The 23,834-nt window shown below is 49.4% G+C and overlaps 1 protein-coding gene across 2 annotated transcripts in view; it reads right to left on the reverse strand.

Moving 5' to 3' along the window:
* Positions 1-5,415: 5,415 nt before the first annotated feature.
* Positions 5,416-23,834, reverse strand: part of LOC100663203 (matrix-remodeling-associated protein 5) — a 33,022-nt gene continuing 14,603 nt past the window's right edge. For both annotated transcript variants that reach the window (XM_010602099.3, XM_064277903.1), the window contains exons 5-7: positions 16,425-21,365; positions 11,968-12,868; positions 5,416-9,523 (exon numbers count right to left, since the gene is read on the reverse strand). In XM_010602099.3, coding sequence (XP_010600401.2) covers positions 7,618-9,523; positions 11,968-12,868; positions 16,425-21,365 — 7,748 coding nt within the window. In that variant the 3' untranslated portion in view covers positions 5,416-7,617. The remainder of the gene's footprint in view (positions 9,524-11,967; positions 12,869-16,424; positions 21,366-23,834) is intronic.

The raw sequence follows: 23,834 nt of genomic DNA on the forward strand, positions 1-23,834 counted from the left end.
GCAAGGCTGGCGAGACTACATCTCACATACTTGGGACATGTTATCAGGAGGGACCAGTCCCCGGAGAAGGACATCATGCTTGGTAAAGTAGAGGGTCAGCGAAAAAGAGAAGACCCTCAATGAGGTGGATTGACACAGTGGCTGCAACAATGGGCTCACACATAGCAACGGTTGTGAGGATGGTGCAGGACCAGGCATGGGGTCGCTGTCATGCATGGGGTCGCTCTGAGTCGGAACGAACGTGAGAGCACCTAACAACAACAACAACAGTCTTCTGGTTAATACTGCTGTCATGGTGGAGGGCAGGACTTTGAGGATTGAGGATACCTCAAGACTTCTTGGATGTTTCTTACATCATGTCTACTCGTGTTCCGTTGGCCAGAGCGCATCGCGAGACCATATGTGGAGAGGTATAATGCCATCCTATGGGTAGGGGGCAGATCACTGAGAGCCATCATCTCACTTATCTGAGGTGGTGAATGTAGTTTGGAGTTGAAGATCCTGGAGAGAGTTTCCTTAGAAAGAGAAAGATAATCAGCATATTACTGAAAAGAAGGGGCTGGGTTTGGGAAAGAGGTCAGGGTTAGAATGATAAATAAAGCCCTGTTATACAAGTGTGCTGGATGAAGTCAAGAGAGAAGAGAATGCATGAAGAATGGTGGGGTAATGGGGTGAGGGAGCCCTGGGGGCACAAAAGGTAAGCACTCAGCGGCTAACCAAAAGGCCAGCGGTTGGAACTCGCCCAGTGTCTCCGAGGGAGAAAGACCTGGTGATCTGCTCCCGTAAAGATGACAGCCTAGGAAACCCTATGGAGCAGTTCTACTCTGTCACATGGGGGCGCCATGAGTCGGAATAGACTTGATGGCGCACAGTAGCAACGACAAAGGGGTAAGCAAAATTGGAGGGGGGAAGAAGACATGAAGGTTTAAATAAAATCACACATAATGGTTATGACGGGACACCATGTTAGGACACACAGAGAACAAAGGAATTTGTAGCACTTACCCTGGGTGCTCCCATCTGTCCATGTGCGGTACTGCGATGGCTTGCGTGTTGCTCTGATTGATACTGGAAGCTATGCCACCGGTATTCAAATGCCAGCAGGGTCACCCATGCTGGATAGGTTTTAGTGGAGCTTCCAGACTATGACAGACTAGGAAGAAAGGCCTGGCAATCTACTTCTGAAAAACCAGCCCATGAAAACTCTGTGGATCACAACAGAACTTTGATGTAGTGTTGGAAGATGAGCGCCTAGGTTGGAAGTCACTCAAAACACACAGTGGACTTGAGCATACAAACGACAGTGAAGATGGTGCAGAACTGGGCAGCGTTTTGTTCTGCTGTGGATGGGGTCACCATGAGTTGGAGCAGACTCAATGGCAACTGACAACAAGACCATGCACGGTGTTCCGATTCCTTGGTCAGAAAACGCTTAGAGAGCAACATGGGTGTTTGCGTTATGGATTGGCTCCTTTCTTCCACATGCACAGAACTGAGCCGCCGTGAAAATTCATATGAACACCATCCTTGCTTTTCTTCCGTGGCCTCATGGGCTTGTGTGGGTGTAGGGGAGGGAAGAAAAGATGGGAAGTAGTGGATTTTTTCCTGTCCTCCAGCCAATCTACTGCCACCACTACTAGTTGCCTCGACTCGACCCTGACTCATGGCACCCCATATGTGTCAGAGTAGAACCGTGTTCTACAGAGTTTTCGATGCCTGTTTTTTCAGAAATCGATTGCCAGGCCTTTCTTCCGAGGCATCTCTGGGTGACCTGGAACATGCAACCTTTTGCTTAGCGGGGCTCCTTTGCCAGTCGACAAGCATCATAAAGACCTAGAGATTCTATCCTGTCACTGGAAACTGAGACACCTATCCACTGAAGACTTGCAATCTCGTCAGGTGGTTATGACATGAAGCTAAGGTGGGGAACCACCGACGTGGCTAAAAAGCAGATTCTGTCAGGAAGGAGGTAAGTTGGTGTTGGGTTTTCCCCACAGCGGGTCAGGTCCTGCTGGTCACTCAGGAAATAGCCTGCAGTCCATTATGAAGCTCACCCTGTTCTCACCTGCAGGAGACTTGAATCTAACACAGTAAAGATGCAGAAACGGCTGTCGCAGGGACCAGCATCTTCCAGTTTGAATTCGGTGGCGCGGCGGACCTTGCTAGCATCTAGCATCCAGCCCCACTTCAGAATTACAGCAGCATTTGCAATTGCAAGCCGAATTTTAAAGCGGACCACCTGGTTTGGGTTTTGTTTTTCCACAAGGACGACCAGGGAGCAATCAGAGAGGACAGTTGCCTGTGAGCTGAGGATTTTGCTTTTGAGCACACAAATCTACAAGTACATACACCAGATGAGAAAAGTCTGCCATGTGGAAAAACTCTCTCTTTTAGTGAGGAAATTATTTACAGCTCGTGATAGTGGGATATGTGATTTCAATTACTGATCTGTCTGGTCCAGTCCCACAGGTTCCTGCTTCGGGCAAACTGGTTTAAATGCTTCTTAGTGTCATTGGAAAGCGTCTCTGGGTGGCAAAAAGGTTAAGTGTTCAACTGTTCACTGAAAGCTGGGAGGTTCAAGTTGACCCAGGCATGCACAAGAAAGGCCTGGCAACTGCTTCTGAAAATCCATCGCAAACCCTATGGAGCACAGTTCTACTCTGACACACATGGGGACACCATGAGTCTCAACGGCAACTGGTTCTGAGCTCCTTGGTGGTGCAAACGGTTAAGCGCTCAGCTGCTAACTGAAAGATTGGAAGTTCCAGTCCACCCCACGGTGCCTCGGAAGAAAGGCCTGGTGATCTCCTTCTGAAAAGTCATCTATTGAAAACCCTGTGGAGCACAGTTCTACCCTGACACACACAGGGTCACGATAAGTCAGAATCTCTGCATCTGGTTCAGTGTAAGTAAATCACCATTGCCTCTAACTATGATCGTTCCTGCTTGAAATTTTTAAATATTTTAGCATTTTCAACAACAACAACAAAAAAAGCAGTACATTTTAGATTCTAGTCCAAATACTCCTACCATTTTCATCTGTCAGTAGACCCCAGGTCTCCTTGCCCGGAGCTGTAACTTACTTTATGATGTTTTTGCTGCTTAGAAAATTCTTCACCCCCTACCGTCCTTGTGCTGTCCAGCCACCTGGCAGAAATAGCGTCTCGGCCTTAAAAACATCTGTCATCCTCCCACTTTGGCGATATTTTCGAGTCCCCTGAAACCCAGTGCAGGCTGAACCGCCTTTAACACTTCTCTGTGCCTCAGCCTTGTATTAACCTTACTGTATCCATGTTTTACATCTTTTTAGAAGACTCTAAGTACGGATAGAATGCCTATTTATGTCATCTGAGTCCCTGGGTGGTGCAGTTAAGGCTCTTGGCTGCTAACCAAAAAGTTAGAGATTCCTGTACAACCAGAGGTGCCTCAGTTCGAAATGCCTGGCTATCTACTTCAGAAAAACGAGCCACTGAAAACACTACGGGGCTCAGTTCTACTCTGACACACATGGGGGCGCCATGAGTCAGAGCTGACTCAATGGCCACTGGTTTGGTTGGGTTTAGGATGCCTACAGAAAAAGGCCTGACAGCACAATGGTCAAGAGCTTGGCTGTTAACCAAAAGATTGGCAGTTCAAACCCACCCAGCGACTCTGAGGGAGAAAGACCAGGCCATCTGCTCCTGTAAAGATTCCAGCCTGGGAAACACTATGGGGCAGTTCTACTCTTTCCCGAAGGTGGCTTTGAGTTGGAATCAATTTGACGGCAATCAACAACAACAACAGTGTAACAGAATGAGGCAAGTCTTCAAAATGTATGTTCAGTTTGTGCAAAGAAGTTTTGTCATCCGTCAGTCACCTCTTGAGAGCACAGAGCAACAAGTCAATGGTCTGTTTTACTAGTTTTCTTTCTTCCAGGTGAAGCAGCTCCAAGCTGTGCCTGGTGGGGGTTTTTTCACACCAGGTAGCTTTACCTTCCGTATTCAAGCAGTTAGGCAACAGTCCAAAGGAGCTGGTCTCTAAAATTTCCTGCTGCTTCTATTTATTGACCACAGCAGCTCCCACCCAGGGCTGACTCTAACCCCCAGGGGACACTCGACATTATCTGCTTATCATCTAGCTAGTATCTATCATGTATGTACCTGTCATCTACCTATTATCTGTCTATTCTCTATGTATCTATCTACTATGTATCAAGTATCTACTTATCATCTATCTATCTATCTATCTATCTATCTATCTATCTATCTATCTATCTATCTATCTATCTATCTATCTATCTATCTATCTATCTATCTATCTATCTATCATTGATCTGTATCTACGGCAGTGGTTCTCAGGTGAGGCGATTCTGCCCCCAGGGAACCCTTGGCAATGTCTGGAGAGAGTTTCCTCTATCATAACTAGCAAGGTAGGTGCTACCGGCATCTGGTGAGTAGAGACCAGGGATTCTGCTCAGCACCTTACAGTGCGCAAGACAGCCCCCACCCCATAGAATGTGTTAGCCTAAGTGTGCATGGCACTAAGATAGGGGATTCCTGCTCTAACCTGTCTGTGGAATGTTTGCTGCTCAAGCAGGACTTGTTCCAACATGTCTCAGAATTCCTGGGATTGATATGGGCTCCTGGCACATGGTAAAGGCTATGCTAACACCAAACTCAAACCAAACCCATTGCTATCGAGTCGATTCCGGCTCATAGAGACCCAACAGGACAGAGTAGAACTGCCCCATAGGGTTTCTAAGGAGCAGCTGGTGGATTCAAACTACCGAGCTTTTGGTTAGCAGCCGAGCTCTTAACTACTGTGCCACCAGAGCTCCATGCAGATACTAGAAAGTAAATAAATGGAGTCGTGAAGGGCTTCTCCCCTAGACATGCAAAAGTTAGGGTTCTTCCGCTTCTGTGGCTGACACTTCAACTGCCTTGGCTCTGTGCTTCTCGTCAGTGCAGACTGTCACGTTCTTGCCAAACAGCTTTCCTACATTCCTCATTTCTCTTCCTCTGGGGGCGGGGGGTGGGGGGAAGCACAAGAATCACAGTTTTGCATATTTCAGGAACGCTACTGCTTGCACCCTCAGAGGTCTTCTCGCCAAAGACAATTCCCGGAAGGATATTCTGAGGCCCTGGCTCCTCAATCCTCAAATTGCCTTGGCTCTTTCTCCAGGGATGTTTTATACTGGAATGGTCACCATGCGTGGCAGCGGCAGCCCCTGCCTTCCTGTCTGTTAAATACATCACTGGAGCCACCGCCTTTGACCCAATTTTATTATCTTAAGAAAAGAAAAACAAAAAAGAACTGTAGAGAATAGAATAATTGAAACATGGTGGGCAAAAGGGGTTTACCAAGCACTCTGAATGAAGCCCAAACTCATCTGACCTTCTTTCGTTGCTGAAAAATTCATTGTCATCATCGCCAGGATATTTGGAAAATATTATTTTATTATCAAATGTACAGTATATTGACCTTAAAAATACAGTAAAGCAGACGTGGAAATAGGGAGTCTCCCAAATCCAGGACCACAGAGTGACCCACGATGGGGGGAGGTTGAAGGTCCACAGCTATAGTTTCACCACCGCAGAGAAAAAAAAGTCTGGATTCCGTTTTTTTTTGTAGGGTCACGGCTTAGCTCTCTCTGCTTCCCCGCCCTCCGCCTCCCCCGACCACAGCTCCCAAGATAAATTTTGCACACAAGGAAAGTCTATATCCCAGCCTCCCCTGCCACTGGGAAAGTAATCTAAGAGTGGTTCCGGAATTTGAAGGAGGACGGGGAGGGACCTAAAGAAAATAGAGTGTTTCCATACCTGCTGTAATGTATGCAAGTCTTGTAAAGACCAATAATTTATTACGTTTAATGAGACAAAGTATTTTTTTCTCTTTCGAGTCTCATAGTCTGATTAGAAAGAAAAAAAAATATATATATATATATATAAAACACTATATAAAAAGTGACCTCTGGGGAAAAAGAGTTCTTTGCTATACAGTGAAACTTGTCAGAGCTGGGACTCAACGGGACTGCCTTGTTTTTCTGGGTCTCGCAAGTTTTCCGCCTTTGACAGGGTGCAGTCTTATCATTTTTCTATCGCTCGTTTTACTGGAAAATATTCGAGTTTTCCTTCTCAGACGAGTTTATGCCGTACGTGGGTTTCCATTTTCACAGGTTTTACTGCACAACGAGACTGTGTATTAAAAAAAAAAAAAAAAATCAATCACAGGCCAAGGTCGTACAACCTGAAGAATTTAATCCACGTCACTGAATTGTATACGTGGAAATTGATGAATTAGTGAGGGTTCTGTTGTGTGTATTTTCACCACAATTAAAAAGAAAAAAAAAATCAATCCCTAGGAGGAGATAAATAGTGGTGATTAAGAGCATACTGCTAACCAAAAGGTCAGCAGTTCGAATCCACCAGGCGCTCCTTGGAAACACTATGGGGCAGTTCTACTCTGTCCTGTAGGGTCGCTGTGAGTCGGAATGGACAACACAGCAACAGGTTTGTTTTTTTGGTTTTTTGAGGAGGGCGTGAGGGTAAGTTTTTGCTTTGGGAGCACTGAGTTTATTTTAATACTGGTGAAATAGTTAAAAATGAAACAAAACAAAGGAAAATCCAACTCGTAGTGACCTTATAGGACAAAGTAGAACTGGCCCATAGGGTTTCCAAGGTCGTAATCTTTACAGAAGCAGACTGCCACACCTTTCTCCAGAAGAGCCGCTGGTGGGCTGGAACCGTTGACCTTCTGGTTCACAGCTGAGCACTTAACCACTGTGCCACCAGGGCCCCTTAATTTAAAAAAAGGCAGTGAGAGTAAACGTACAACATGTAGAATGTACTCAACATCACCGAGTTACACAGTTAAAGCGTGCAAAAGCTGAACCTGTGTAAGGCGGAGAGCTGTCAGAGAAGGAAAACACAAACATTTTCCACTAAAATGCGCTGTAGAAAAGCAGTAAGATGGTACCCTGTGAAAGGCGGAAGAGTTTTGAGACCTGGAAAAACAAAGCAGTCTCGTCGAGTTCGGGCTCACACAGGAACGTCAGAAAGTGTTGAACTGACAAATGCCTTGTGGTCTATATTTCACCACGATAAAAACTGTTTTCAAAAAACTGATAGCTCTGGTTTTAAAGGCCTTCTTTGGTCAGGGGGAGTTTTGAAGGGACGAGGGAATAAATGAAATATCAGGACTCGTGGTAGGGTGTTGTATCGTGTCAGAGTGGCAGTAGGTTAACTTCAGTGTGGCAGCAAGACGCTTTTAATCTCTACAGTTTCTGTTTAGTGACAGCTTCTCAGAGGTGTCCTTCCCGTGTGACTGAAGGCATGGAGCAGTATCTGAGAAACAGAGATGGCAGTTCGAGTCTTGGGTGCCATGGAATGCCGGACGAGAACACAAGACATCCGGTAACCAGGAAAGGATGTCTCCAGGGAGGCTGACTCCTGTTAGCCCGCCTGTGTTACTTCTTTCAAGCAACAAATCAAAGGTCAAGGTCACCCTCAGCTTGAAAGCCACCCGAGGACCACCAGGCACCATGAAAAATCCTTCGAAGGGCTCCATCTCCCCGAGCAGGCTCCCTTTACAAATGACTGCCTTGTTCTCACTTCCCAAGCCGTGACTCCGGCCGGTCTCTCAGAAGACATGGATGTAAGTGGTCTTTGAGTCCCTGCCCAGGATGTTCTTTGCTGTGCACTTGTAGAAACCTGCGTCTCGTGGAGACGCCTGCTGGATCGTCAGGGAGCCCTGCGGCTGGAGGAATTTGTTCCCGTAGATGCGAGCCTGGGTGCCGGCAGTCAGATGGGACTTGTCTGGTAGCTCCCACGTTATCTGGGCTTTGGGAATGCCCATGGCCAAGCAGTTGATCTTCACGGTGCTCCCGGGACGGGCGTAGATGACCGGTGTGGCCTCGCTGGTGATGCGCGGCGGATAGGCAATGACGATAACCGGGACGCTCATGACGGAAGGGCCGTACTCGGTGTCTGCCTTGCACGTGTAGGTCCCTCTGTCAAACACCGAGGCCTCATGCACCGTCAGCGTGCCGTTTTCCAAGAGGGCAAAGCGCCCCACTTCTTGGGGGACCTCCAGGACCATGCCGTTGGGGAGTGTCCAGGAGAATCGAGCCGGCCGGCTGGCTTGGATGAGGCAGGGGAGCTGCAACGTCTCTCCATTGATGATGGTCACCACGTGTTGGTGCTGGCTGCTTGCCCCGGGCCGGAGTCCCACCTTGAGCGACACCAGCCTCTCCGAGTAGCCCGCAGAGTTCCTTGCTACGCAGCGGTAAGCCCCGGCGTCTGCAGAGGAGAGGCTACTGATGTGCAACCTGCCGTCGCTCTTGTGGTAGAACCGCTGCAGCTGTCTGCCGCCCTGGAGCTCCGTCCCGTTGGGAAGGACCCACACCAGCGTGGGCGCTGGGGTCCCCGCAGCAGAACAGTTGAGGCTGATGGTGTGCCCAGCCATGGCTATGATCTTCTCGCTCACCGGGTCATGGAAGACGGGCTTCTCCACGGGGTCCAAAACTGTAAGCTGGACAATGAGCCTGGCCTCCCCGCCTTCGTTGCGGGCGATGCACACGAACTGGACAGAGTCGCTCTTTCTCAGGTTGCGGATGTCCAGCGTGCCGTTGCGGTGGACGGTGATCCGGTTCCCGTAGTATGGGGCAGGCAAGACCACACCCTCGGGAAATGCCCACAGTGCCTTTGGAGCCGGGATGCCTTCCGCTCTGCAGTCAATCAGCTTCCGACTCCCTCCAGCTGCAATCTCCCGAACTGTGGTGATGGCATTGCGGTTCCCATTGATCTTGGGTGGCTGGACTTGGACCTGGATCCAGACGACCTTCCTGTCCTCTCCGGCACTGTTCCGGACCACACAGGTATAGTTACCGCTGTCAGACCTCTGAGCCTTGTGAATCAGAAGAGTGCCATCTTGGTAGACTTGGTACTTATCCGAGGAGGCCGGGATCAGCCTGTTGGTGGGAGACAACCAGGTCACCCTTGGGGTGGGTTCCCCTTTGGCCTCGCATGTCACAGTGACCACATCCCCATAGGGGACCTGGATGACAGAGTACGTCTTGTTTCGGATTGCTGCGGGCTCCGCCACCACCTTGACGCGCACCGTCATTTCATCCTTGCCAACCTGGTTCTCGGCAAAGCAGGTGTAATCACCCTCTTCTCTCATCCCCACCTCATTGAAGTAGAGCGTGCCATTATTGAAGACCACGTAGCGCTTGGTCCGTCCACCACTGTCGTCCGACTGCATGAAGGAGTTGACCAGGCTCCCATCAGGGAGACTCCAGGAGATCTCGGGGTTGGGGAGCCCTGTGGCTACGCAGTCCACTTTCAGATCACCTCCATAGAAGACCTTGTGGTCGTTCTCCTTGTGCTCAATCTTCGCCGGCTTCATCACCACGTTCACCTTCAGCACCACGTAGTCGTCGCCAATCTTGTTGCGGGCGACGCACAGGTAATCCCCCGCGTCTTTGTCGGTGACAGACTTCACCAACAGAGTCCCGTTGGCAAACACTTTGATTCTGGGGTCAAAGCTAAGGGAGAAAAAAAGACAAAGAATACAATGTAAGTCTCCCAGATGCTCGCCCTGGCTTCGAGTCACAGGGACAGAACTAAGACGCGCTGAGAAATACCAGCACACACGACTGCTGCTACAGATTGTCAAAAGCTTTCGGAGACTTGGAGCAAGTTGCGTCCAAATGCTAAAATCATTTACAACACGGAAGAATTCCCTGCTGGATTCTGTCTGACCTCGGCTGGCCCAGGCATTAATTTGAGGGTCTGAAAGGCAATCAAAGACTTCAGCCCTGTAAACAAGAGTGTGTGTGGTCGAGTATCTGATGGTCAGCGGCGCAAATGGTTTGCGCTCAGCTGCTAACCAAAAGGCTTGTGGCTCGAGTCCACCCAGAGGTGCCCTGGAAGAAAGGCCTGGCGACCTGCTTCTGAAAAATCAGCCTTGGGAACCCTATGGAGCACAGTTCTACTCTGACACACAGGGCCATTATGATTGGGAGCCGACTGGACGGCAACAGCTTGTTTGTTTTCTTGGTTTGTAGAGCTAATTATAATGACGGAATCAGGAAAACGCTACAGGCATGGAAACGGTGAATCTGAAATAACCTTATAAAGAGGTTCAGTTCTTCTGGAAGAAAATACTTCAGGTACTCCTCTACTCATGACAATTTCTTATGACATTTCATCTCATCAGCAGGTGACAAGCAGCAAAACCAGTTGGCCTTGAGTCACTTTCTACTCATGGTGACCCCGTGTGGGCTCAAGTATGACTGTGCTCCGTAGGGTTTTCAATGGCTGATTTTTGTAAGTAGATCGCCAGGTCTTTCTTCCATGGCACATCTAGGCAGACTCGAGCCTCCAAGCTTTTGGTTAGCAACCGAGCATGGTAACCTCTTGCACCACCCAGCGATCTCAAGAAGCAGCAAAGCGGCTGCAATATTCATTGTGTAACAGTGATCATGCCCAGAGGTTCAGTGCTAGAATTGGATTCTCCAGAACTTGGCTGGCACCTTCCACCACAGAATCTGTTACGAAAAAGCTAAATGACACGGACCAGTGAAAACCTTGATGCTGGTGTTCCGTCGTTCCATCTGAAATGATAAAAGATGGACCTAATGATGGAAAAAATTTGGAAACCGAGAGGGGCGATGGTTGCCCAACATGATGACCTTAACTACGTCACGAAATTCTACATGCAAGATATGTTCAGATGGCAAATATTTTGTTACATATATACAGACCACCATTTCAAAAAAAAAAAAAATTGGACATTAACCCAGGCCTCTCGGAGTTAATATTTATGAAAGATGTTTGGTTAAAAGGGGCAACAGGAAAAGAAGGATGGAAAGGTTCTTCAGTACGTAGGCGATGTGGTTATAAACACTGTTGTGTCCTTGAGCAAGTCGGGACTAACATCTTGGATAAACCAAAAAACACACTGTCATCGACTCATAGTCACAGGGTAGAACTGTACAATAAAGTTTCCAAGGAACGTCTGGCAGATTCGAACTGCCGACTCCTTGGTTAGCAGCCATAGCACTTAACCACTAAGCCACCAGGGTTTCCACGTCTTGGATAACTCGGTGAAAAGATTTGGGAGGCTGAGAGTTCCAAAGTGTCTGCATCAAAACTATCCATTACACGTCAATCTTAATGGCAGCATTATGGGGCCCTTGTATTTTAATCCCTAAATATTCCCAGTTTTTAGGTTGTTGTTAGGTGCCATCCAGTCCATTTCCACTCATAGTGACCCTATAGGACAGAGTACAACTGCCCCATAGGGTTTCCTAATTTTTACGGAAGCAGACAGCCACATCTTTTCCTCCACAGAGCAGCTGGGTAGATTTGAATCGCCAACTTTTCAGTTAGCAGCCAAGAGGTTAACCACTGTGCAGCCAGGTATTTTTGTTAAAAATTTTGTTTAAAAATGGTATTTTTATTAAAAATTCCCTAAACACTGTGTTTTACTAATAGTATTTTTAGAACTGTGCCATAGATCTTGGTCTACCTATAATTGAATTTGGAGTCCCTGGGTAGTGCCTCTGGGCAGACTTGAACCTCCAACCCTCAGTAACTAGCCCACACACCTTAACGTTTGCACCACCCAGGGCCTCCACAGTCTGGCACATACGAGGCAAACTCTGTGCCTACTCATTTTGGCTCAGGAGGCTGCCTTTTTTGGCCTGACCACATGGAAAGTTGCCCCAGGGGTGTCTCCACCACCCAAGGAGCGGAGGAGCGCAGACCCCACGCATTTACAGCAAGCTGGAAGCCACCTGACTAGTTGGAAAGGCGCCCGGGGTTTCTGCCGCATTCAAGGCACAAGGCATGCAAGAATCTTTGCATTTGTAGCCGTCCGGGGCCGCCTGACCACAAAGAAAGGTGCCCCAGGGCTGTCTCCCGCATCCCAGGAGCAAGGAGCGCAGGAGCCCGCAGCGGGTGCAGCCAGAGGGGGAGCCCCTACCTGAACAGCGCATCTACCATCCGCTGGGACGGCAGCCTCCACTGGGTGCGCGGCCAGGGGTCCCCCGAAGCGCTGCAGTCAAGGCGCAGGGTCCCGCCGTACCGCACGTCGGTCCTCCGCGGGGACGTGCCGGTGATGCGCGCGTTCGCGGCGGTGCGCTGCACCGTCAGCTGCACTGTCCTGCGCGCCGAGCCCACCAGGTTGGCGGCTACGCACTCGTAACGCCCGCTGTCCTTGGGCGATAGGTTCCGGATGTAGAGCGTGCCGTTGGGGAAGACAAAGAGGTTCCCGCGGATGAACTGTGAAGGGCGCACCTGGGTACCGTCGCCCAGCACCCAGCGCACGCTGGGCAGTGGTGCGGCCTTGGCGGTGCAGTGGATGTGGATGCTAAGTCCGGGGGGCAGAGAGATGTTCTCCTGCTTCTCCTGGTGGATGACCGGGGGCAGGGCCGCCACGTGTAGGCGGATGGCCAGGCTGTCGGCGCCCGCAGCATTGCTGGCCACGCACTTGTAGACGCCTCTGTCAGAGAAAGAGGCCTCCTTGATGGACAGGGTGCGGTTCTCATGCAGCGTGACCCTGCCCTCCACGGGGGACACAGTGTGCCACACCCTCCTGTCGGGGAAGATCCAGGAGATTTGGGGTACGGGGGTGCCCTTGGCCAGGCACTCCATGGCGATGGTGTCTCCGAGGTAGACGGTGACGTCCTGGTAGTGCGAGGCAAGGATCTGGGGCTGCTGCGTGGTCACCGTGAGCAGGACCGGCATGGTGTCCACACCGTGCAAATTCTTGGCAGTACACAGGTACTGGCCGTGGTCCTGCACCTGGACCTTCCGGATCACGAGGGTGCCATTGTTCAGGACTTCAAACCGCTGTGTCCGCGTGCTGGGAGTCATGAGAGCCCCTGGGGTGAGCAGTACATAAAATCAGGTTCCATATAAATGAACCCAGGTTAGTATGACTACCTGATTAAGGAGTCGTGGTGGTGCAATGGTTAAAGCATTCAGCCGCTAACAAAAGGTTGGCAGCTCGAACCTACCCAGTAACTCCATGGGAGAAAGACCTGGCAATCTGCTCCCATAAAGATTCCGAAAACCCCAGTGCCCTCGAATCAATTCCAACCCTATAGGACAGAGTAGAACTGCCCCACAGGGTTTCCAAGGAGCGCCTGGCGGATTTGAACTGCTGACCCTTTGGTTAGCAGCTGTAGCACTTAACCACTACACCACCAGGGTTTCCGCACTGGAAATCCCATGGGCCAGTCCCACTCTGCAGTGTAAGGTTGCTGTAAACTGGAATCGACTTGAGGGCACACAACAATTACCTGACTGGAGTCCCTGGGGGTCAAATGGTTAGGCGCTCAGCTCAAGTACTAGCGGAAAGTTGGCAGTTCAAACGCACCCAGCAGCACCTCGGAAGACAGGCTTGGTGATCTGCTTCTGAAAAGTCACAGCCTTGAAAATGCTATGGGGCACTTGTACTCTGCACACACACATGGGGGCGCCTTGATTCAGAATCCACTTGTCGGGGACTCACATCAGCAATTAGTTGGTTGGATTGCTCCCTTTATGTCTGTGGTGCTGTTTGGTCAAACAGGGGTCTAGATGTTGCTGTGAAGGTATTTTGTAGATGCGATTAACATTAAGTAAGGGAGACTATCCTTGATAACGTGGGTGGGCCTGACCCAATCAATTGAAGGCCTTAAAAGCAGAATTGAGGTTTTTCGGAGAAGGGAGAATTCAGCTCACGCCTTCATCGTCAACTCTTGCCTGAATTTCAGCCCAGTGTCTGACCTACCAATTTTACACTCAAGACTTCAGCAGTAACTTGTGCTGTTTTCTGCCTGCTGGCCTGCGAGGGGCAAGTCCTTAAAATAAATCTCTCTCTCTCTCTCTATATGTAGATATATATGTATGTATATACACATACATTGGGTTTCCACTGGTTGATTTTCAGAGGTACATTGCCAGGCCTTTCTTCCCAGTCCGTCTCAGTCTGGAAGCTCTGCAGAAACCTGTCCACCTTGGGTGATCCTGCTGGTATTTGACATACCAGTGGCAGAGCTTCAAGCCCCCACGGTATGACAAACTGACAGGCGAGCAGTGGAAGCTATTTGAAGTGGTAACAATTCAGAGCTGACTTGATAGCAACTAACAACAAAAACATGTATATAAACATGTGTTTATATATGGAGAGCTATGACTGCTAACCAAAAGTCAGCAGTTCAAATCCACCAGGCCCTCCTTGGAATCCCTATGGGGAAGTTCTACTCTGTCCTATAGGGTCACCGTGAGTCAGAATTGACTTGATGGCAACGGGTTTGGTTTTGTTTGTTTTATATACCTTCATCCATGTATTCATATTTTTATCTTCTCTGTCATCTGTCCTATCTACCCATCCATCCATCCATCCATCCATCCATCCATCCATCCATCCATCCATCCATCCATCCATTCATCCATCATATGTCTGTCTTTCTGTCTGCCTATTATCTATGTCTGAATTTCTCTCTAAATCTATTATCTTCTCTATCATCTATTATCTCTGTCTTTCTGTCATCTATCAGTCTACTGTGTCTGTTTATCTATATCTATCTACCATATGTCTGTCTGTCTGTCTATCACGTACCTATCTCTATATCTATCTCCAAATCTATTTTCTATCTATCTCTAAATCTGTCTGCCTACCTACCCCCTCATTCTATTTGCTCTCTCTCTCTGGAGAATCGTGACTAATGCAATGTCCAAAACAACAAAGGCAAAGACCTGCCCATGCCCCCAATATGTAGGACGGTAAGCCTAGTTTGACCCCCTCCATCGACTCTTATGCCACGTTGATGCCCACAGCAGCTGGCATGGCTTGAAGACAGACTTCAGAAGCTGGCCTGAGCCCTAGGTCCCCCAAGGTGGTCACCTCTGTCACTGCAGTTACTGGAGACACACTTACCACCCATTCAACCCAGCCTTGTTTCTGCTGCTGTGTCTTCCTGAGCTCTGGGCCAGCTGCACAGACCCGAGGGCATGCAGCCACAGTCCCCCTGCCCCTCCAGGCTCCTGAGCCATCAGGGAAGAGGTAGCTTTAGTGGGTCATTCTCTCCCCTGTGTGGTCAGGTTGAGCGCTAAGTGATGCTTCTAGATGGCGTCTGGCATACTGCCCAACAGCTGGGGGCTGTGTGCCCATTTCTCCCAGTTGTCCATGTTTCCCACCCCATTACCCAGGCCCTGGAGACACCGAGTCTTAGGGTCTTCTCCTCTCCCAAGGGAGAAGGTCTAGACTTTATCCAAGGGCCATTTGCTTTCATTCTGACAAGCTTCTCTGCCTTCATTTGCTAATAACCTTTTCCAAGACCAAAGACCTGCCCTTGGATGGGGTTTTGGGATCCTTGGAGATCTCCCCTCCAGACCCTGCCCCCACAGTGATTACACCCCCAGGCAAGGCACTGTTTTTCCTGTGACAATGTTCTCCACCTTGGATGGGATCCTTCAGTTACAGACACTTCCTAAGTTAGGGCTGCTACTCAGTGTCCAAGGAGCCCTGGTGGCACAGTGGTTAAGCGCTAGGCTGCTAACCAAAAGGTCAGCCGTTCAAACCCACCAGCCACTCCAGGGGAGAAAGATGTGACGGTCTGCTTCTATAAAGACTACAGCCTTGGAAACCCTATGGGGCAGTTCTACTCTGTCCTATAGAGTCACTATGAGTCAGCATTGACTTGACAGCAGCAGAGACGCAGTGTCCTCCAGGTCAGTGGTGGTTCAGTGATAGAATTCTCACCTTGCGTGTGAGAGACCCAGGTTTGATTCCCGACCGGTGCATCTCACGCACAGCCACCACCTGTCTGTCAGTGGAGGCTTGCGTGTTGCTAGGATACTGAACAGGTTCAGTGGAGCTTCCAGACTAAGACAGACTAGGAAGAAAGGCCTGGTGATCAGCTTCTGAAAATCAACCAGTGAAAACTTTATGGACCACAATGGTCGGATCTGCAAACAATCACAGTGATGGCTCAGGACCGGGCAGCGTTTTGTTCTGTTGTGCACGGGGTTGCCATGAGTCAAGGCTGACTGGAAAGCATTTAACAACAACAGTAGAAGGACGAGGTTGAGTTTGCAGACTCCCCCATCCCACACCATCCCTACAGTGGGTGGTTTGAAGGATTTAGTACTGGGTCACACTTGGAGAAGGCAAAAGGTCCCTTTAAGGACTATCCCAAATTCTAGGTTATGCCTTATCCAAAAGACCTATTCCATGATTCCACAGCCCCATTAAAATCCAGCATCCAATCTATCTCCCTCTTCCATTTCCCTGTAAAGGAAATGTTCTTGGATCCAAGTTCTCAGACTTCTTCTCTCAACCCGTCAACCCATCCTTTCTCCAAGGCTCCCTAATGGTACCTGGAGTTGCAGACTCTCGTAAACTTCTGCTACACCAGCCCTGGTTAAAATGCAGATGTGTAAACACCCTACCTGTGGACACCTTTGTCCAGGTAACGAAAGGCGTGGGTTTCCCTGTTGCCTCACATGGAAATACAGCATCTGTCTCCGCAGTGACAAATACGGATTGTGGGGATTTGGTGATGATTTGGGGTTTTTCCCCAAGCGTCCAGAATTTGGATGCAGGCAGTCCTCCAATGGAGAAGAGTTTGGAGCTGCTCTGATGAAAGTTTCTGGAAGGCTGGCCAGAAGACATAGTGAAAGGGATGGAGCTCTGGGTGGAATGGACTGGGGGGATATTGTGTGCATTAGTTGAGGGTGGCACGGTGGCCCGGGGAGGGTGCAACAAAGGAGGTGCAGGAGGACCAAAATCCATGTGGTTGACGCTCTGGGAAAGTATCCTGTTGTAGGAATCTGGGTTGACTTTTCTCTCTCTTGTCACTGAGGCAGGAGTGGTGGGTGTCTGAGGCTTCAGGGTGGATCCTAACTGTGGGAACACAAAAGTCCTGTTAAAGAAGAATGGGAACCTGCCATTGGAATGATGAGGAAGTCTTGAGCTCGGTGGCTTTCCAGCGGGGCTTCTTTGATCAGGGATGTTGTTGCTCCCAAATACTTTGGGGTTGGCATTGAACTGGTTGGTTCCACGGTCATCAAATTTCCTGGGAGTGCTGGGTTTGGGTCTGTGAAGTGGAAGGGGAGTTGTCGTGGTGGTTAATTTTGGAGTCACAAAGGGCTTGCTCTCTGGAAAATCCTGTGAAGGATACACTCTTATTTCTGGTTTGCTGGTCACCTGACGAGGCGGCTGGAACGTCACCAAGTATCTAAAGGAGCTTTGAGTGGCCATAGGTGGTGGCCTCCCTGTCCCTCTTGGTGGTGTAAATTTGGTGGGAACCATACCTGGTTGGTGGTAAATCTGTGCTCTTCCATCATGGTGGTGAATGTCTGGACCTTGAGGTAGAGTGCTTGAGGTCTTACCATCAAACACCTCCTTTACGAACTCCTGCTTTGGAGAGAAGTTCACGTTATCCTGCTTGGAAGAGGGAGTGGATACCTCCTTTGGCTTCAATATATACCGCGTTCCCTCATTGTTCAATTGGGGTGCTTCGGTTTCTGAGACACCCCCATAATTAAGCAAAACATTTTCTTTGGACTCTGTTTGTGTTTGAGATGTTGTTGTACTAAGAGGTGTGAACTTAGTGGTGGTTTGTACTAAAGGCATTGACATTGTGGGTGGGAATGGGAATGCTGGTTCCTTCAGGGAGCCAGGTGTAGAGGCGTGATCTTGTGGTCTAATTTCAGGATGGGTAGTCGCTAGGGTGGGTTTTTGCTGATCCTGACCACGAGTGGTGGTTTCTGCCTGGCTTGAGGGTGACTCTAGTCTCACGCTTGAGACGGTAGCAGAAGCAGCGTCTTCCCCCTGCTGAGAGAGTGTAGAGATTGCCGCAGAAGGTGAAAACTCAGAAGGAAAATATGTGTTTTCCAACTCTTTCCAAAGGGGTGGGTCTGTCCGGGTTTCCCAAGCACTGCTAGGAGGTCTGCCTGTCTCCACCCTCTGAGGCTGGGCTGTCGTGGGAGAAGTCCAGCCTGGAGTTCCTGGAAACGCTAACAGGTAAGATTCTTCCATAAATCCTTCCACAGGGGAGACCACCGAGCCAGAAGGTGATGCGATGTTAATTCCTGACTCAGTGGGGGCTGGAGTGCTAGTTTCATGGTCATGGATGTTTGTGACATCGTAATGCTTCTTAATTTCCTTCCTATCTGATGCGGACTTATATGTGACTGTGGTAGCCTCTTGGACTTTACTGAGAGACAGACGTACTTTTGAGGTGGTTGTCATATCATCTTCTGCTCTCCTTGTCTCACTTGGGTCCCCGGTTTTCAGAGAAATGGTTGCAGATAAAAGTAGAGTTTCAGAGCTGGGAGTAGTCACGTATTTATGTTTATTTTGTGGGAGATAGATGGTCTTGGGCAAAGAGTCCGTTGAGCTCACGGTGGACGTGGTATACCGATGTTTGTTTTGTTTCTTTGAGTGTTTCCTTCTTGGGGTTCCCTTGGTCACTGGTTCTGCAGGTTTCCCCATTTCTAACTGTTTGGTGATACCAACTAGGTTATCAACCTCAGATGTCAAGACAAGCAAACCCTCCACTTTGCTTGGAACCTTCATCTCTGGCACCTGAGTGGGTCGGGTAGAAAAAGTCTCCGTGGGGGCAGACGTTGTCGGCGGAGTTTGCTTGTGCCGGTGGCGGAACCTGTGAGGTCGTAACTTTTTCCTCCCGTTGGGCTTTTTTCGAAAAGGGTGAGTGGTCAGCTCGGTTGGTGAAGCGGTCTTTGGTTCTAACGTCATCATTGATACTGTAATGCTGTCCCTGGCAAGTAGAGTATCAGGTGTGCTTTCTCTGGGCAGCGTAAATGGAGCAAGGCTGCCCATCCCTCGTAGCTCCTCACTCTCGGGACGTCTGGAGCCTGTGGGGTCTCTCTCCAGGACGTTCCCTTCCCCAGGTATCTGAGAGCTCTCCACCACGTCTTTTTTCATCAGTGAGTTGCCTTGAGTGCCTAAGCCCCCTTGCATAGGCTTCATGCCATCTGTTTGTCCTTGTAGATTTGTTTGTGCTGGTACATCTGGTTCCCCTAACGGCTCAGATGTCCTGGGGTCCACAGCCCACCAGGTAGGGGTTGGAGTGAAGCCTGTGGAGGTCAGATCTTCCATCTTATCCTCAGCTGGTTGAGAATCAGTCTTCGGATCTGGGTAAAGATATGTTTCCGTCTCAGCCTCCGCCAAAGAGATGGCATCCAATGGCAGCTCATCCACTTTGGACGTGGGTGGGGGCACAGATGCAATGCTTGGTACTGTGGACCAGCCCTCTGTTGCTACCTCTTCATAGGTAGGCTCTTCATAGGACGTGTCCAGGATCTGCAGAGGGGAAGAGGATTCATGAGGCAAAGACATCTGTGTAGGGACTGAAGAGTCAGCTTCGGTGGGAGCCGAGTCTTCTGTCTTCTCAGAAATCTCCTGATCGAGAACATCTTCCAGCTGCGTGCTTGTTACCGTGGGTTCAGCAAGAACGCCCCCATCGCGGTCGTGTTCTAGTGCAATCCTGGCTGAAGAAATGGTATTCAAAACCTCCTCCTCCTCATTGAATATGGAAGTATCTGCTGAGGAGTCCTCTGCACTGGTTGTTGTCTGTTCAGGAGATACCGAGGGTGGAGGAACAGCAGGAGAAAGAGGGGAGACCTCTACGCCCACTGATGGAGGAGTCGTGGTTTGTATGACCTGGGTGACTTCTGTGCCCTTGGGGAGATTCCTCCCACGGACTCTGGCTAAGATATCTGCCCAGCGCTCAGGATTAATCTGTTTGTTTGCCACATTGATCCTTCTCCTGGACTCAAACGCTCGGCGACCTTCCGCAACGTTCGTCTCTGGTTCCTTTTCAGGATTCTTCCAGAGTTTCCATTTTCGTCGGCCTTTCTTAGTCTTTTTACCTCCAACACTGGCTTCGTCCTTCGTTTTGATAAACACCTCTTGGTCCATTGGATGTAGGACCCTCCTTGGAGTCTTGTCTTCACTTCCAATGCCTGAGCCCCCTTCATCCTCTATGACATCTCCTCTTATTCTGGAAAGGGTCTTCGAGCCTGGGCGTCTGCCTCTTTTTGAGGTCCTGCTGGGTCCTTTCTTATTCACGGTGACCCCCACAGTGAAGTGGTCTGCCCCTTGCAGGTTGACAGCCACACATCTGTAGTAGCCACCGTCGCTGGCTTGAACCTTTGGGATGGAGAGTGTTCCATTACCCAGCATGTATGCATGGGATGTGTTAGCCAGATGGCTCATTATCCTTTTGCTTGGAAGAACCCAGCTCAGCTGGGCTTCGGGAATTGCCAGGGCACTGCAGGGCAATACCACTGGCTCCCCAGGGCTCTTGGTGATGGTCACTGTGTGTCCTCCAGGTGGCTGAGTGACCAGCGTCTGCACAGCAACCCTGTACACTATCCGGTCCATTTCATCTGTCACCTGAGCTACACAATGGTACAATCCCGAGTCCGAGTACTCTGCTGACTTGATCCTCAGCTGACCACCACTGAGGACAGAGAACCTGCTCTCTGAGTCCTCCATGGGGGCTTTCAGGACAGAGCCATCTGGCAACACCCAGAAGATGGCAGGACTCTCAGAAGCCCTCACATTGCAGCCCAGCTGGAAGGAGCTTCCTTCCAGGACCGTCTGAGCCCTTTGCATGGCTTCGCTCGTCTCGACCATCACCCAGCTTCTGCTCCGCGTCCGCCTCACATCCTTGGCGGACATCGTTTGCGAAAACCACGTGTAATAGGAGAGCAGCACCTTTCTAGCAGTGCTCTGGCGCCGGTTCAGTTGGATGTCCACGGATGGCTGCATGACCCAACCTGGCTCCGCAAGGATGTGGGCTTTGACGCCTGTGTAGTAGAGCGCGTCGTCGTCAGCATCCTGTCTGTACTCATAGTGGACGCCGGGGTCTTTGCTGAGCTTGACTGCTCGGTGCAGCTTCAGCGGGACCTCGCTATAATACGCTATCAGTTTCCACAGCTTCTCGTAGTTCTCCCTGGTCATGGGACACTCAAAATCTAAGGCGACCGTCGCGTTGACTTCAATCTCAAGAGGATCCGTCTGGTTCAAGAGGATTTTGTACACATCTGTGGGTTTCTTGATGCTGCAGACCAAATCCACCGTATTTCCATGCTCGTCCGTCATGTTCAAGGAGACATTCCATGTGGGGAGGTGGAAGCTGTCCAGGGAAAGCTGGTCATCGCCGTCTTCCTCCTCTTGTCCCTGCTCCTCCTCGCTGCTCCCGCTCCGGTTCTGCCTCAGAGGAGACTCGATGAGCGGCTTCGAGCAAGCGATGTCCTTGAGCTTGTGAATCTCTTGTTTGTGCAACTTCTTGGGACTGGAGCACACGGCGCACAGCTGACCGCCCTCGTAGGCTTTGTCCTTTTTACATTTTAGGATTCCTAAAATGACAAAAACACAGTGTGATGGTTACTTTCGTGTGTCTACTTGGCTAGTCTATGATTCTCAGGGGTTTGGCCAAATACTAGCCTAGTTGCTCTTCCATAATGTATGTAATGTATGTGCTCACATTCCATAATGTAATATAACATAATGTAATCACCCTCCCTAATGTATGTAATGTAATCACTTCCGATAATGTAATGCAATGCAATGTCATGTAATCACCTTACCTCTATACTTGTGATTAAAAGGAGCCCCGGTGGCACAGTGGTTAAAGCTCTCGGCTGCTAACTGAAAGGTCAGCAGTTCAAACCCACCAGCCACTTCATGAGAGGAAGATATGGCAGTCTGCTTCTATAAAGATTACAGCCTTGGAAACCCCATGGGGGGCAGTTCTGTGCTGCCTTATAGGGTCGCTATGAGTTGGACTCAACCCAGTGGCAATGGGATACCTGTGGTTATAATCCCATCTGGGAATGGGTTTTGTTTGTGAAGTTAACCAGGCAGTATTGGTATAGGGTGTGTCTTGAGTCCACCTCTTTCGAGATATAAAAGAAGCAGATTAAGGAAGGGTGGAGAAATGAAAGACAGATGCCAAGCCACACAAAGCTGTCTGAGGAACAGAAGAAATAAGGACCTTCTAAAAAAAAAAAAAAAAAAAAAATTTTTTTTTTTTTTTATTACAGCAGACAGAGAGAGCCTTCGCCTAGAGCCGGCACCCTGAATTCAGACTTCCAGCCTCCTAAACTGTGAGAAAATTAATTTCTGCTTGTTAAAGCCACCCCCTGGTAGTATTTCTGTTACAGCAACATGATGCCGACCTGTGCTTCTCCAGCCCCAATGCACCTCTGGGTCCTCACCCAGCAGCCAGCCTCACATCTCCAGGTAGATGCCACGGAAGCTCCCAATGCTGAGGTGAACACAGCAACCATGTTCTCGCTCTGCCCCCAGCCCAGTCTCTGCACACCTCCTCTGTGTCTATACACGGGGCTACCGTTTCCCCAGCTGGGAAAGCTGGAAGACCAGGAGTCCCCCATGTCGGTCCTCTTTGAGTCTACCCACTTCTTTCCTCTTCTCTGTGAATGTCAGTCAGACAGCCATCGGCTGGACTCGGAGTCTACGTGGCCTCTTGACTGGTGTTGCCATGTTTACTTTTCTTCTCCCCTCCACACGCACACACTGTTTCCTATGTGACCCTCAGAGTCTATGCCTCAAAATGCAAACGTGGTCACATCTCACACCTCCCCCAGCAACACATACACACACACACACACAAATATACATACAAACACAATTACACACACACACACACAGTTTTCACTGTGACCCTCAGAGTACACACCTCAAAATGCAAACATGATCATCACATACCTCCCCCAGCACACACAGACATACAAGCACACACACATATACAAATACACACATTGTTTTCTTGTGACTCTCAGAGTCCATGCCTCAAAACACAGATAGGGTCATGCCACACGCCTCCCCCAACACACAGAAACACACACAAATACACACACCCACACAAATATACACACACACACCATTTTCTATGTGACCCTCAGTAAACATCTCAAAATGCAAATATGGTCATGCCATATACCTTCCCCGACACACACACTCAAACACACAAATATACACGCACACACAAACACCCAAATACACACACACCCCGTTTTCTGTGGGACTCTCAGAGTAAATACCCCAAAGTGCAAAAATGTTTGTGTCACTGATATCTCTTAACATACATACACAAACATACCCAAATATACACAGAGATACACACATATAGACACATACGCACAGACATAAACACACACAGACACACACATATATACACACAGACACAGGCACACACACATACACATACACTACACACATATACACAAAAATGCTCAAACATACACAGAGACACACACAGACATACAAACATACACACACATAACATACACACACAACACACAAACACACACAAATTCACACATAACACATAAACATACATACACAGACATAAACACACGCAGACGTACACATATACACGCGCAGACACACTCAAGCACACACACATACACTATACACATTTACACATAAATATGCACACACACGTAGAGACATACACACACACACACAAACGCACACAGACATAGCACACACAGGCACACACGAGCATGCACACACACGTGCACACAGAGACATGCTCACAAACTCATGCACACACACACAGAGGACTCCAGAGCGGGCCCTCCATCCACTGCACGTCCACCGCTCCCTTTCCCAGGGGGCGCCCTGCACCTCAGGACCACCAGAACCATTAGCCATCGCATTGACTCCGGCTCACGGCAGCCCCAGGTGTGTCAGAGTAGACCTGAGCTCTACAGGGTTTTCAGTGGCTGATTTGTCAGAAACAAGTCACCAGGCTTTTCTTCCGAGGCACCTCTGGGTGGACTTGAACTGCCAATCTCTGC

The sequence above is a fragment of the Loxodonta africana genome, chromosome X (genome assembly GCF_030014295.1).
Source record: "Loxodonta africana isolate mLoxAfr1 chromosome X, mLoxAfr1.hap2, whole genome shotgun sequence".
Taxonomy (NCBI): domain Eukaryota; kingdom Metazoa; phylum Chordata; class Mammalia; order Proboscidea; family Elephantidae; genus Loxodonta; species Loxodonta africana.